This window comes from Nerophis ophidion, linkage group LG18 (genome assembly GCF_033978795.1).
Source record: "Nerophis ophidion isolate RoL-2023_Sa linkage group LG18, RoL_Noph_v1.0, whole genome shotgun sequence".
Lineage (NCBI taxonomy): Eukaryota > Metazoa > Chordata > Actinopteri > Syngnathiformes > Syngnathidae > Nerophis > Nerophis ophidion.
This window is the reverse complement of record NC_084628.1, coordinates 25,102,914-25,115,721: the sequence shown is the minus strand read 5'-3', so window position 1 is coordinate 25,115,721 and position 12,808 is coordinate 25,102,914. Positions and strand designations below refer to the sequence as shown.

The 12,808-nt window shown below is 40.2% G+C and overlaps 2 protein-coding genes across 5 annotated transcripts in view; both read left to right on the top strand.

The window, feature by feature from the left end:
* The window catches only part of atg16l1 (ATG16 autophagy related 16-like 1 (S. cerevisiae)), a 33,904-nt gene extending 28,179 nt beyond the window's left edge, over positions 1-5,725 (top strand). For all 4 annotated transcript variants that reach the window (XM_061877824.1, XM_061877828.1, XM_061877825.1 and 1 more), the window contains 2 exons: positions 5,102-5,203; positions 5,275-5,725. In XM_061877824.1, coding sequence (XP_061733808.1) covers positions 5,102-5,203; positions 5,275-5,368 — 196 coding nt within the window. In that variant the 3' untranslated portion in view covers positions 5,369-5,725. The remainder of the gene's footprint in view (positions 1-5,101; positions 5,204-5,274) is intronic.
* A 43-nt stretch (positions 5,726-5,768) lies between these two features.
* LOC133537022 (S-arrestin-like) overlaps positions 5,769-12,808 on the top strand; it is a 36,797-nt gene continuing 29,757 nt past the window's right edge. Inside the window, exons 1-4 of the mRNA XM_061877839.1 lie at positions 5,769-5,891; positions 8,705-8,772; positions 8,966-9,026; positions 12,704-12,748. Of these exons, the coding sequence (XP_061733823.1) occupies positions 8,725-8,772; positions 8,966-9,026; positions 12,704-12,748 (154 nt within the window). The 5' untranslated portion in view covers positions 5,769-5,891; positions 8,705-8,724. The remainder of the gene's footprint in view (positions 5,892-8,704; positions 8,773-8,965; positions 9,027-12,703; positions 12,749-12,808) is intronic.

The window sequence follows — 12,808 nt, the reverse complement described above, 5'->3', positions numbered from 1 at the left end:
TTTTTTGAGCAATGACTGTTAAAAAAAAAAAAAAAAAATGAAGTGAAGGTACGTGAATTATATTTGTATAGCGCTTTTCTTTGTGTGACTCAAAGCGCTTTACATAGTGAAACCCAATATCTAAGTTACATTTAAACCAGTGTGGGTGGCACTGGGAGCAGGTGGGTAAAGTGTCTTGCCCAAGGACACAACGGCAGTGACTAGGATGGCGCAAGCGGGAATCGAACCTGCAACCCTCAAGTTGCTGACACGGCCGCTCTACCAACCGAGCTATACCGCCGGAATTGAAAATAACAATTCCACTAAAATGATTAAGGTTTCAAAAGGGCCCCCACTCATTAGTGTTAAAAATCAGATTTTTTAAAATGTTTTATTATATAATATAAAACGTTTGTATGTCACTAGATCAACTTCAGATCTATTTGTTGATTTCATTTTTATTTTTATGAACTTTTTGTCAAAGAAAACTGGTCTTATGACAAAAACACAAAACATGAAAAATGTTCCCCCTAATTTTTTTTTTAAGTGGAATATTTGATTCAGATCCGGGCGGCCATTCTTCCCAATCACGCCTCTCCGGGTTTCACTGTCGTTGCCAACGTGAGCGTTGAAGTCTCCCAGTAGGACAAGGGAATCACCCGGGGGAGCACTTTCCAGTACTCCCTCGAGTGTTCCCAAAAAGGGTGGGTACTCTGAACTGCTGTTTGGTGCATAAGCACAAACAACAGTCAGGACCCGTCCCCCCACCCAAAGGCGGAGGGAGGCTACCCTTTCGTCCACCGGGTTGAACTCCAACGTACAGGCTTTGAGCCGGGGGGAAACAAGAATTGCCACCCCAGCCCGTCGCCTCTCACTGCCGGCAACACCAGAGTGGAAGAGGGTCCAATCCCTCTCGAGAGAAGTGGTTCCAGAGCCCTTGCTGTGCGTCGAAGTGAGTCCGACTATATCCAGCCGGAATTTCTCGACTTCGCGCACTAGCTCAGGCTCTTTCCCCCCCAGTGATGTGACGTTCCACGTCCCAAGAGCTAGCTTCTGTAGCCGAGGATCGGACCGCCAAGTGCCCTGCCTTCGGCTGTCGCCCAGCTCACAATGCACCCGACCTCTATGGCCCCTGCTATGGGTGGTGAGCCCATTGGAGGGGTGGCCCACGTTGCCTCTTCGGGCTGTGCCCGGCCGGGCCCCATGGGAACAGGCCCGGCCACCAGGCGCTCGCCATCGTGCCCCACCTCCGGGCCTGGCTCCAGAGGGGGGCCCCGGTGACCCGCGTCCGGGCGAGAGAAATCTGGGTCCATGGTTTTTCATCTTCATAAAGGTCTTCGAGCTGCTCTTTGTCTGATCCCTCACCTAGAACCTGTTTGCCTTGGGAGACCCTACCAGGGGGCTTTATGCCCCCGGACAACATAGCTCCTAGGATCATTGGGACACGCAAACTCCTCTACCACGATAAGGTGGCAGCTCAGAGAGCTGCCACCTTATGTTTTGGACACTCGGGTGAAGAGAAGGGCGGAGCTTTCTACCGATCACCACCTGGTGGTGAGTTGGCTGCGATGGTGGGGAGGATGCCGGACAGACCTGAACATGTCACGAGGGAGGTGCTGGACATTGAGTCCGAGTGGACCATGTTCCGCACCTCTATTGTCGAGGCGGCAGATCGGAGCTGTGGCCGCAAGGTAGTTGGTGCCTGTCGGGGCGGCAATCCTAAAACCCCTTGGTGGACACCAGCGGTGAGGGATGCCGTCAAGCTGAAGAAGGAGTCCTATCGGGTCCTTTTGGCTCATAGGACTCCGGAGGCAGTGGACAGGTACCGACAGGCCAAGCGGTGTGCAGCTTCAGCGGTCGCGGAGGCAAAAACTCGGACATGGGAAGAGTTCGGGGAAGCCATGGAAAACGACTTCCGGACGGCTTCGAAGCGATTCTGGACTACCGTCCGCCGCCTCGGGAAGGGGAAGCAGTGCACTATCAACACCGTGTATGGTGCGGATGGTGTTCTGCTGACCTCGACTGCGGATGTTGTGGATAGGTGGAAGGAATACTACGAAGACCTCCTCAATCCCACCAACACGTCTTCCTATGAGGAAGCAGTGCCTGGGGAATCTGTGGTGGACTCTCCTATTTCTGGGGCTGAGGTCGCTGAGGTAGTTAAAAAGCTCCTCGGTGGCAAGGCCCCAGGGTTGGACGAGATCCACCCGGAGTTCCTTAAGGCTCTGGATGCTGTGGGGCTGTCTTGGTTGACAAGACTTTGCAGCATCGCGTGGACATCGGGGGCGGTACCTCTGGATTGGCAGACCGGGGTGGTGGTTCCTCTCTTTAAGAAGGGGGACCGGAGGGTGTGTTCCAACTATCGTGGGATCACACTCCTCAGCCTTCCCGGTATGGTTTATTCAGGTGTACTGGAGAGGAGGCTACGTCGGATAGTCGAACCTCGGATTCAGGAGGAACAGTGTGGTTTTCGTCCTGGTCGTGGAACTGTGGACCAGCTCTATACTCTCGGCAGGGTTCTTGAGGGTGCACGGGAGTTTGCCCAACCAGTCTACATGTGCTTTGTGGACTTGGAGAAGGCATTCGACCGTGTCCCTCGGGAAGTCCTGTGGGGAGTGCTCAGAGAGTATGGGGTATCGGACTGTCTTATTGTGGCGGTCCGTTCCCTGTACGATCAGTGCCAGAGCTTGGTTCGCATTGCCGGCAGTAAGTCGAACACATTTCCAGTGAGGGTTGGACTCCGCCAAGGCTGTCCTTTGTCACCGATTCTGTTCATAACTTTTATGGACAGAATTTCTAGGCGCAGTCAAGGCGTTGAGGGGTTCCGGTTTGGTAACCGCAGGATTAGGTCTCTGCTTTTTGCAGATGATGTGGTCCTGATGGCTTCATCTGACCGGGATCTTCAGCTCTCGCTGGATCGGTTCGCAGCCGAGTGTGAAGCAACCGGAATGAGAATCAGCACCTCCAAGTCCGAGTCCATGGTTCTCGCCCGGAAAAGGGTGGAGTGCCATCTCCGGGTTGGGGAGGAGACCCTGCCCCAAGTGGAGGAGTTCAAGTACCTAGGAGTCTTGTTCACGAGTGAGGGAAGAGTGGATCGTGAGATCGACAGGCGGATCGGTGCGGCCTCTTCAGTAATGCGGACGTTGTACCGATCCGTTGTGGTGAAGAAGGAGCTGAGCCGGAAGGCAAAGCTCTCAATTTACCGGTCGATCTACGTTCCCATCCTCACCTATGGTCATGAGCTTTGGGTCATGACCGAAAGGATAAGATCACGGGTACAAGCGGCCGAAATGAGTTTCCTCCGCCGTGTGGCGGGGCTCTCCCTTAGAGATAGGGTGAGAAGCTCTGCCATCCGGGAGGGACTCAAAGTAAAGCCGCTGCTCCTTCACACCGAGAGGAGCCAGATGAGGTGGTTCGGGCATCTGGTCAGGATGCCACCCGAACGCCTCCCTAGGGAGGTGTTTAGGGCACGTCCAACCGGTAGGAGGCCACGGGGAAGACCCAGGACACGTTGGGAAGACTATGTCTCCCGGCTGGCCTGGGAAAGCCTCGGGATCCCCCGGGAAGAGCTAGACGAAGTGGCTGGGGAGAGGGAAGTCTGGGTTTCCCTGCTTAGGCTGTTGCCCCCGCGACCCGACCTCGGATAAGCGGAAGATGATGGATGGATGGATGGATGGATGGATGAATATTTGATGTGAAGTGATTGGAGTTTCAAGTAGGTCAATTATTCATAACATTACATTTAATTCAGTATTTCGACAAATAACATTTAAAAAAATAAATAAATACAATGCACGTAATTCTTGAGTATCCAAAGGGGTCCCACTTTTAAAATCATGCATTAGCACATAAGTCATATCTTGTTTTACTTTCAATGCTTAGTCTCCAAATAAACTTCAGATCTATCTGCCGATTTGTAGTTTGTTTTTATTATCGTTGCATGTTTTTTTGTTGTTTTTATGCCCTTTTTGTCAAATAACACAAAATATGAAATATTTTCCCAAAAAAAATGTTTTGGAATTGGAATATCTGATGTGAAGTAATTGGAGCCTTGAATATGTCAATAATTCACAACATTAATTTTGATTCATTTTTTGAGCAATGACAGTTTGAAAGAAAGAAAATACAGCCTGCATGGCAGCTTTGTGTTATTATTGTCAATTCCACTAAAATGATTAAGAGTTCAAAAGGGCCCACACTCAGTAGTGTTAAAAATTAGATTTTTTTTATTTTTATTATATAGTATAAAACGCGTGTGTGTGTGTGTGTGTGTGTGTGTCACTAGATCGACTTCAGATCCATTTGTTGATTTCATTTTTATTTTTATGAACTTTTTGTCAAAGAAAACTGTTCTTATGAAAAATGTTCCCCTTAATTTTTTTTTAAAGTGGAATGTTTGATGTGAAGTGATTGGAGTTTCAAGTAGGTCAATTATTCATAACATTGAATTTAATTCAGTATTTCGACAAATAACATTTAAAAAAATAATTAAAAACAATCCACGTAATTCTTGAGTATCCAAAGGGGTCCCACTCTTAAAATCATGCATTAGCACATAAGTCATATCTTGTTTTACTTTCAATGCTTAGTCTCCAAATAACTTCAGATCCATCTGCCGATTTGTAGTTTGTTTGTTTTTATTATCGTTGCATGTTTTTATGCCCTTTTTGTCAAATAACACAAAATATGAAATATTTTCCCCTAAAAAATGTTTTGGAAGTGGAATATTTGATGTGAAGTAATTGGAGCCTTGAATACGTCAATAATTCACAACATTAATTTTGATTCATTTTTTGAGCAATGACAGATTGAAAGAAAGAAAATACAGCCTGCATGGCAGCTTTGTGGTATTAGTGTCAATATTGCAACTTTTTCTTGTCACATTTCACCTCTTTGCTCTTTTATTCCACTTTTTATATATTTTAAAAAAATCTTTTTTTAGAATTTTCCGCGGGGCCCATAAAAAAATTGGCTGCGGGTCGCACTGTGATCACATACATCTGCCGTCCAATCAAGACTTAACTTTATCTTTCTGTTTGAGAGCATGGTCTGCAGAGCGTGAAGCTACCTTAACATCAAACAAGGATCAGCACAGTTTTGTGTTTTTGTTTTTGTTTTGAAGTCCTGACGGGAACTATGTGGCCGGAGGGTCTGCAGACGGAGCACTTTACATCTGGAATGTTCTCACAGGGAAGGTGGACAGAACTCTGGACCGCAACCACAAGTAAGACCCTTCTTTTCCGGCGCCAGTTCTGTCACATGAATTGCTTTAAAAACTGTTGTTGTTGACCACAGCTCAGCCATCAACTCTGTGTCATGGTCGCCATCAGGCGTGTACGTGAGCAGCGTGGAGAAAGGCAGCAAGGCCATCTTGTGGTCCGACATGTGACTGAATGCCGTGGCGTGCTCAAAGTGGACCAAAACACTGCAGCTTTTTTCCCGCCTTCACGCCAGTGCCACGCGCCAGATGTTTATTTTTTCATGTCTTGCTTGGAGCGCCGAAAGGCCGAGCGTGAACGGACTCTCAGACGTCAGCGGTCGGCCTGCTGAGTCGGAGCGATTTGAGACTTAACGGCTCAGCGCTCGCGTCGGGTTGGCACGTGCGTGTACATAAGGGTGACGCACAGTCGTCGTGAAGAACACTGTCCAGGCGCCACATCCTGTAGGAAAAGACTGTGAATGTCTGAAATCTAAATATGTTGACTTTGTACACAAAGTGAATAAATGTGTCAAGAAACCTTGCTAACCTGAGCTTCCTCCTCGCCCAGGTGGATCTCACAGAAAGAAAAAGCTTGTGTGTGTGTGTGTTAATAACCATCTTGCTGACCAGGTGTCATGCGCGCGTGCATGTGTGTTTATAAGTCCAGCTGGCTCACAGTGATCAGCTCAGTCTTCATCAGCAGCATTATCAGGTGCGTCAGCTTCTGTCTAATCAACATTTAATGATATTTTAAAAACTGCTGTCACTTCAATTTCCTGTTTAGATCTACGACATTAACTTGGAAAACGTTCACTAATTTTACCTTTTAATTAAGAGTACATCAATGTTTTGTAGGGAATGTTACGGTACATGTTTTTGTAAGCAAATGTGCCGGTACTGTACGAGAGGTGTAGGACTTTCCACCCGGTGTACATAGTGTAGGGCAGTGGTTCTCAAATGGGGGTACTTGAAAGTATGCCAAGGGGTATGTGATCTTTTAAAAAAATATTCTAAAAATAGCAACAATTGAAAAATCCTTTTCAAATATATTTATTGGATAATACTTTTAACAAAATATGAATGTAAGTTCATAAACTGTGAAAAGAAATGCAACAATCCAATATTCAGTGTTGACAGCAAGATTTTTTGTGGACATGTTCCATAAATATTGATGTTAAAGATTTCTTTTTTTTGTGAAGAAATGTTTAGAAATAAATTCATGAATCCAGATGGATCTCTATTACAATCCCCAAAGAGGGCACTTTAAGTTGATGATTACTTCTATGTGTAAAAATCTTTATTTATAATTGAATCACTTGGGTATTTTTCAACAAGTTATTAGTTATTTTTATATCTTTTTTTCCAAATAGTTCAAGAAAGACCACTACAAATGAGCAATATTTTGCACTGTTATACAATTTAATAAATCAGAAGCTGATGACATAATGCTGTGTTTTACTTATTTTTCTCTTTTTTTCCAATTAAAAATGCTTTGCTCTGATTAGGGGGTACTTGAATTAAAAAAATGTTCACAGGGGGTACATCACTGAAAAGGGTTGAGAACCACTGTTGTAGGGGACTGGAAGTGCGCCGAATAGTAAACATATGCGTGCTGCTCGATGTACGACTATCGTAAGTCCGATAAGAAATTCTGTTATATTTATTAATGGAAGCCCTTTGACAAATTGAAGAAACTGTATCGTTATTCCAGCACTCAAAAGCTATTAGCAATAGCAACCAAACTGGATACTTCCGGCACGCGCTTGTTGTGCGTCGTCTTTGCAGTCAGGTGGGGGCGCTGTTTCATATAACGTGTAGCAATGATAACTACTTTTTTCCAGTTTTTTTTTTTTTAATCATCTAAAATATTTACTTATGTATCCGAATGTTTCGTGAATAAACACATAAACCTGTGACGAGGCTGGCGAGCAGAGCCAACTTGGACATTCTCTCATAAAGAGATTTTAAAATGGTGAGTTTATTGCTCACGACGAGTAAAAGTGCGAATGACGAGTTTAAACATTTTTAAAATGTGAATTGAACTGAATTATTTATTATAAAAAAACTCAAAGGCTACAACGTTATTTGCGTGAACAATTGTGTAGCGACATGTAAAAAACAAAACAAAAAACAGGGTACATTGATTACCCCAACTTTACCACTAGATGGCGACAAACATATTCGTCAGTTCTCCCAAACAATCTTCAATCAGGCTCTTAAAGGCCTACTGAAACCCACTGCTACCCACCACACAGTCTGATAGTTTATATATCAATGATGAAATATTAACATTGCAACGCATGCCAATATGGCCTTTTTAGTTTATTAAATAGCAATTTTAAATTTCCCGCAAAGTGTCATGTTGAAAACGTCGCGGTATGGTGACTCGTGCGTTTGACGTCTCGGGTTGTAGTGGACATTATTTTCCAGCCCGATCCAAGCTATAAGTAGTCTGCTTTAATCACATAAACAGTATTCGGGACATCTGTGTTGCTGAATCTTTTGCAATGTGTTCAATTAATAATGGAGAAGTCAAAGTAGAAAGATGGAGGTGGGAAGCTTTTAGCCTTTAGCCACACAAACACACGGTGATTCCTTGTTTAAAATTCCCGGAGGTGAAGCTTTACTATGGATCAGAGTGGTCAAGGGAATATGGATCCCGACTACATGTCAACTGGCAATTTTCGGTGAGAAAATTGTGGTAATAAGCTTCTGTCCTGCTGCAGCTGCCGTGACTTCCCTCAGAGACTCTGACGTCAACACACCCCTCCGACTTTCAGGCAATATTTAACTCACTAAAACACTAGCAACACAATAGGCAGATAAGGGATTTCCCAGAATTATCCTAGTAAATGTGTCTAAAAACATCTGAATCGCTCCCACTGCAATCGCCTTTTTTTTCTTTCTAGTCCTTCACTCTAAATTTCCTCATCCACGAATCTTTCATCGTCTCTCAAGTTAATGGGGAAATTGTCGCTTTCTCGGTCCGAATCGCTCTAGCTGTTGCTAGCTATGATTGTAAACAATGTGAGGATGTGTGGAGCCCTACAACCCGTGACGTCATGCGCACATCGTCTGCTACTTCCGGTAAAGGCAAGGCTTTTCTATTAGTGACCAAAAGCTGCGAACTTTATCGTCGATGTTCTCTACTAAATCCTGTCAGCAAAAATATGGCAATATCGCGAAATGATCAAGTATGACACATAGAATGGACCTGCTATCCCCGTTTAAATAAGAAAATCTGATTTCAGCAGGCCTTTAAAAGTCTTGTTATTCTCTTAATGTGAAAAGTGTATTAACATTAATTACAGAACAATCATTTTAAGTTAAAACGAGGACATTGAATCAATAAAACTCTATATAACTGAAGTACATACCAAAACTTTGATTCATCTTTATTGTGCTAAAATAATTGCGAGCGCCCCCCCCCCCCCCCCCCCCCAGAAGTTAATTGAACACAAATAAATGTTAATACATTTATTTTATTTGAATTATTGTTATGCAAGTGTGTTTTTCCTCCTGCAGGTTGATACGCGCGAGTCAACATGAGCCCCAATCGAGTCGTGTTCAAGAAAACATCTCGCGACAAATCTGTAAGTTCTGTTGTCGTGGCAACATAAAATCATTTTTGATTCACTTTGTGTTTTTTTTGGGTTTTTCTTTGTTTTTTTCTTCGAATAGTATTTTTAAAAGTTTAAAGTGACTATAACAGTCGTGTTTGCCATGTTGTATCAATAGAAATTTGAATTTGAAATACATGTTGCAAACAAAGTAGTTGTTCCCCAGGTGAGCATCTACATGTCCAACAGAGACTTTGTGGATCACTGTGATCATGTGGATCCAGTCGGTGAGTAAGAAGCCATTAAAAGATGTATATATAATGATTTTCAGGCTGTTTCCACGCTTAGAAAGCTTTTTTCATTTTTACACTGAATAATAAATAGTGAGAATCAGTTTGAATGGAATTGAATCATGAGTCAAAAGAATCTCATCTGTAATGGACGATACAGCACATTTTGATATCATCCCAATGTATAGATTTTCAATAATTGGAGTCTTACAGTGGGACAAAAAAGTATTTAGTCAGCCACCGATTGTGCAAGTTCTCCCACTTAAAATGATGACAGAGGTCTGTAATTTTCATCATAGGTACACTTCAACTGTGAGAGACAGAATAAGAAAAAAAATCCAGGAATTCACATTGTAGGAATTTTCAAGAATTTATTTGTAAATTATGGTGGAAAATAAGTATTTGGTCAACCATTCAAAGCTCTCACTGATGGAAGGAGGTTTTGGCTCAAAATCTCACGATACATGGCCCCATTCATTCTTTCCTTAACACGGATCAATTGTCCTGTCCCCTTAGCCGAAAAACAGCCCCAAAACATGATGTTTTCACCCCCATGCTTCACAGTAGGTGTGGTGTTCTTGGGATGCAACTCAGTATTCTTCCTCCAAACACGACGAGTTGAGTTTATACCAAAAAGTTCATTTTGGTTTCATCTGACCTCATGACATTCTCCCAATCCTTTGCCATATCATCCATGTATCCATTTTGGTATAAACTCAACTCGTCGTGTTTGAATGAAGAAGAATACTGAGTTGCATCCCAAGAACACCATACCTACTGTGAAGCATGGGCGTGGAAACATCATGCTTTGGGGCTGTTTTTCTGCTAAGGGGATAGGACGATTGATCCGTGTTGAGGAAAGAATGAATGGGGCCATGTATCGTGAGATTTTGACCCAAAAGCTCCTTCCATCAGTGAGAGCTTTGAATGGTTGACCAAATACTTATTTTCCACCATAATTTACAAATAAATTCTTTAAAATTCCTACAATGTGAATTCCTGGATTTTTTTTTACATTCTGTCTCTCACAGTTGAAGTGTAACTATGATGAAAATTACAGACCTCTGTCATCATTTTAAGTGGGAGAACTTGCACAATCGGTGGCTGACTAAATACTGTTTTGCCCCACTGTAAATAGTTAAATAATTCATAAGATTGATTTTGAGTGATTATTTTTGAGCAAAGAGTTTTAAAAAAAATCTCATTTTTGGGGAACCAACAGGATCCCCGCTCATAAAGGTTTTAAAAATAAGCATAGAAAGTAAAGAAATATATGACTTAATTCGCGAAAATAACTTCAGATCTATTAGTTGACAGTTTTTATTATTATTTCTGTGCGTTTTATGCCCTTTTTGTGAGTTTTTTTAATATGGCAAAGAGATTTGCAATATTGCAATATTTGAAAATTTAATATTTGTTGTGAAGTAGTTGTGGCGTTAAATAGATCAACAATTCATTACATTGATTATTTTGATTTGTTATGGTTTTAGCAGTTATACAAATAAATAAATGCTTTCCACTAAAATTATTGGGGGTTCAAATGATTCCCACTCATAAAAGTGTTAAAAAAAGGTCATACTTTAAAAACATTTTTTTTTCTCTTTTTAATCGACAGGTAGATCAACTTCAGATCTACTTGTCGATTATAACTTATACTATATTTATATTTGTTTAATGTCCCATTTGTCAAATATGTTTTTTAATATGGCAAAACCCTAAATATGCAATATTTTACCCCAAAACGTTTTTGAAGTGGAATATTTGATGTGAGGTAAATGAAGCCTTAAATAATGTTTATTTTAATTTATATATATTTTTTGAGCAATGATAAAAAAATGTTAAATCCCACTAAAATTATTGGAAATCCAAAAGGGTCCAACTCATAAATGTTTTTTAAATAAGTCAGACTTTTTTTTTCTTACTTTCATTGCTTAAATCTATAGTTCAACTTCAGCTCTATCTGTTGATAAGTTTTTTTGTTGTTTTTGTTTTACGCTCTTTTGGTCAAAAAACTCAGTTTTTTACATGGCAAAAAGATTTGCAATATTCTTTTGCAAATATATTTAAAAAAATACAATAATTGAAGCCTCAAGTAGGTCAGTAGTTCCTAACAACAACAATTTTGTTTCATTATTATGTTTTGAGCAATGACAGTTTAAAAAATCTCACAAACATTTGTGAGGATCCAAAAGAGCAACACTCATAAAAATGTTAAAAAAGAGTCAGATATTTTATTTTTAAAAATTTATTATTATTATTATTTTAAACTTTCAAGGCTTAAGTCTCTACTTAAACTTCAGATCTACCCGTTGGTTATAAGGTTGTATTTTGGTTATATATATATATATATACATACATATATGTATATATATATATGTATATATATATATATATATATATATATATATATATATATAATAAAATAAAAAGTTGTATGCCTTTTTGTCAAACTTTTTTTTATGTATATACACAGTAAAAACACGACATATGCAACATTTTTTGCCCAAAATAATTAAAAGTGGAATATTTAATGTTAAGTAATTAGAGCCTTAAGTAGGTCAATAATTCATAACATTGATTCATTATTATTTTTTGAACAATGACAATTAAAAAAAAAAAAAATCCCAATACCAGTTTTGGGGATCCAAAAGGGTCCCACTCCATAAAAAGGTTAAAACTAAGTCATAGATTTTTTTTTGCTCTCATTGCTTAAATCTCTAGTTCAACTTCAGATCCATTCATCGATAATGCATTTTTATTATTATTATTTTGTTTCTTTGTTTTATGGCATTTTGTCAAATAAAACATTGTTTTAATTTGCAGATTTGCAATATATTTTTGCAAATATATTTTTAAAAATACAATTTTTGAAGTAATTGGAGCCTTAAGTAGGTCAATAGTTCTTAACAATGATTTTGATTCATTATGTTTTGAGCAATGACAGTATGAAAAATAAATACCCCACTAAAATGATTGGGAATCCAAAATGACTTTACTCATAAAAGTGTTAAAAATCAGATATACATGTTGTTGTTTTTTTACTTTTAAGGCTTAAGTCCTTAGTTCAACTTCACTTTTACCTGTCGATTATGAGGTTTTATTTTGTTAACATTAAATGAATAATAATAATAATTTCCCCCTTTTTTATATACGGCAAAAACACAAAATATAGAATATTTTCTCCCCAAAATATTTCAAAGTGGAATATCTGATGTGAAGTAATTGGAGCCTTGAATAGGTCAATAATTCACAACATTGATTTTGATACATTATTTTTGGAGTAATGACAGTTTTAAAGAGAATAACATCCTGCATGGCATATTTGTGTTATTAGATTTAAAATTGCAACTTTTTCTTGTTACATTTCACCTCCCTGCTCTTTTATGCCAATGTTTTTTTTATCTTTATTTCTTTGAATGTGCCGTGTGTGTTTAAAAAACAAAAGGCTGCAAAAGGCCCCCCGGGCCACACCTGGGACACCCTTATTAAAATATTAAAATATTACACAACATCAAGGTATGTTTTGCAGCCGTTTGGTTTCAAAAAGAATATTGAAGACACAAGCAGAATAAAGTCAGTAATGCTAAATAAGTCAACAAAATCCCAAACTTCTATTCTTCTAGACTTTTACCGTGATACCAGTATGAACTGATATCGATGCCATCCTCTTTCAGACGGCGTGATCGTCATCGATCCTTCTCAGCTGAGAGGAAAAAAAGGTCAGTTGTCATTTTTGTTTTGCAAACACCAAAAATGTCTTGAGAGCCGTCGTCTCATCC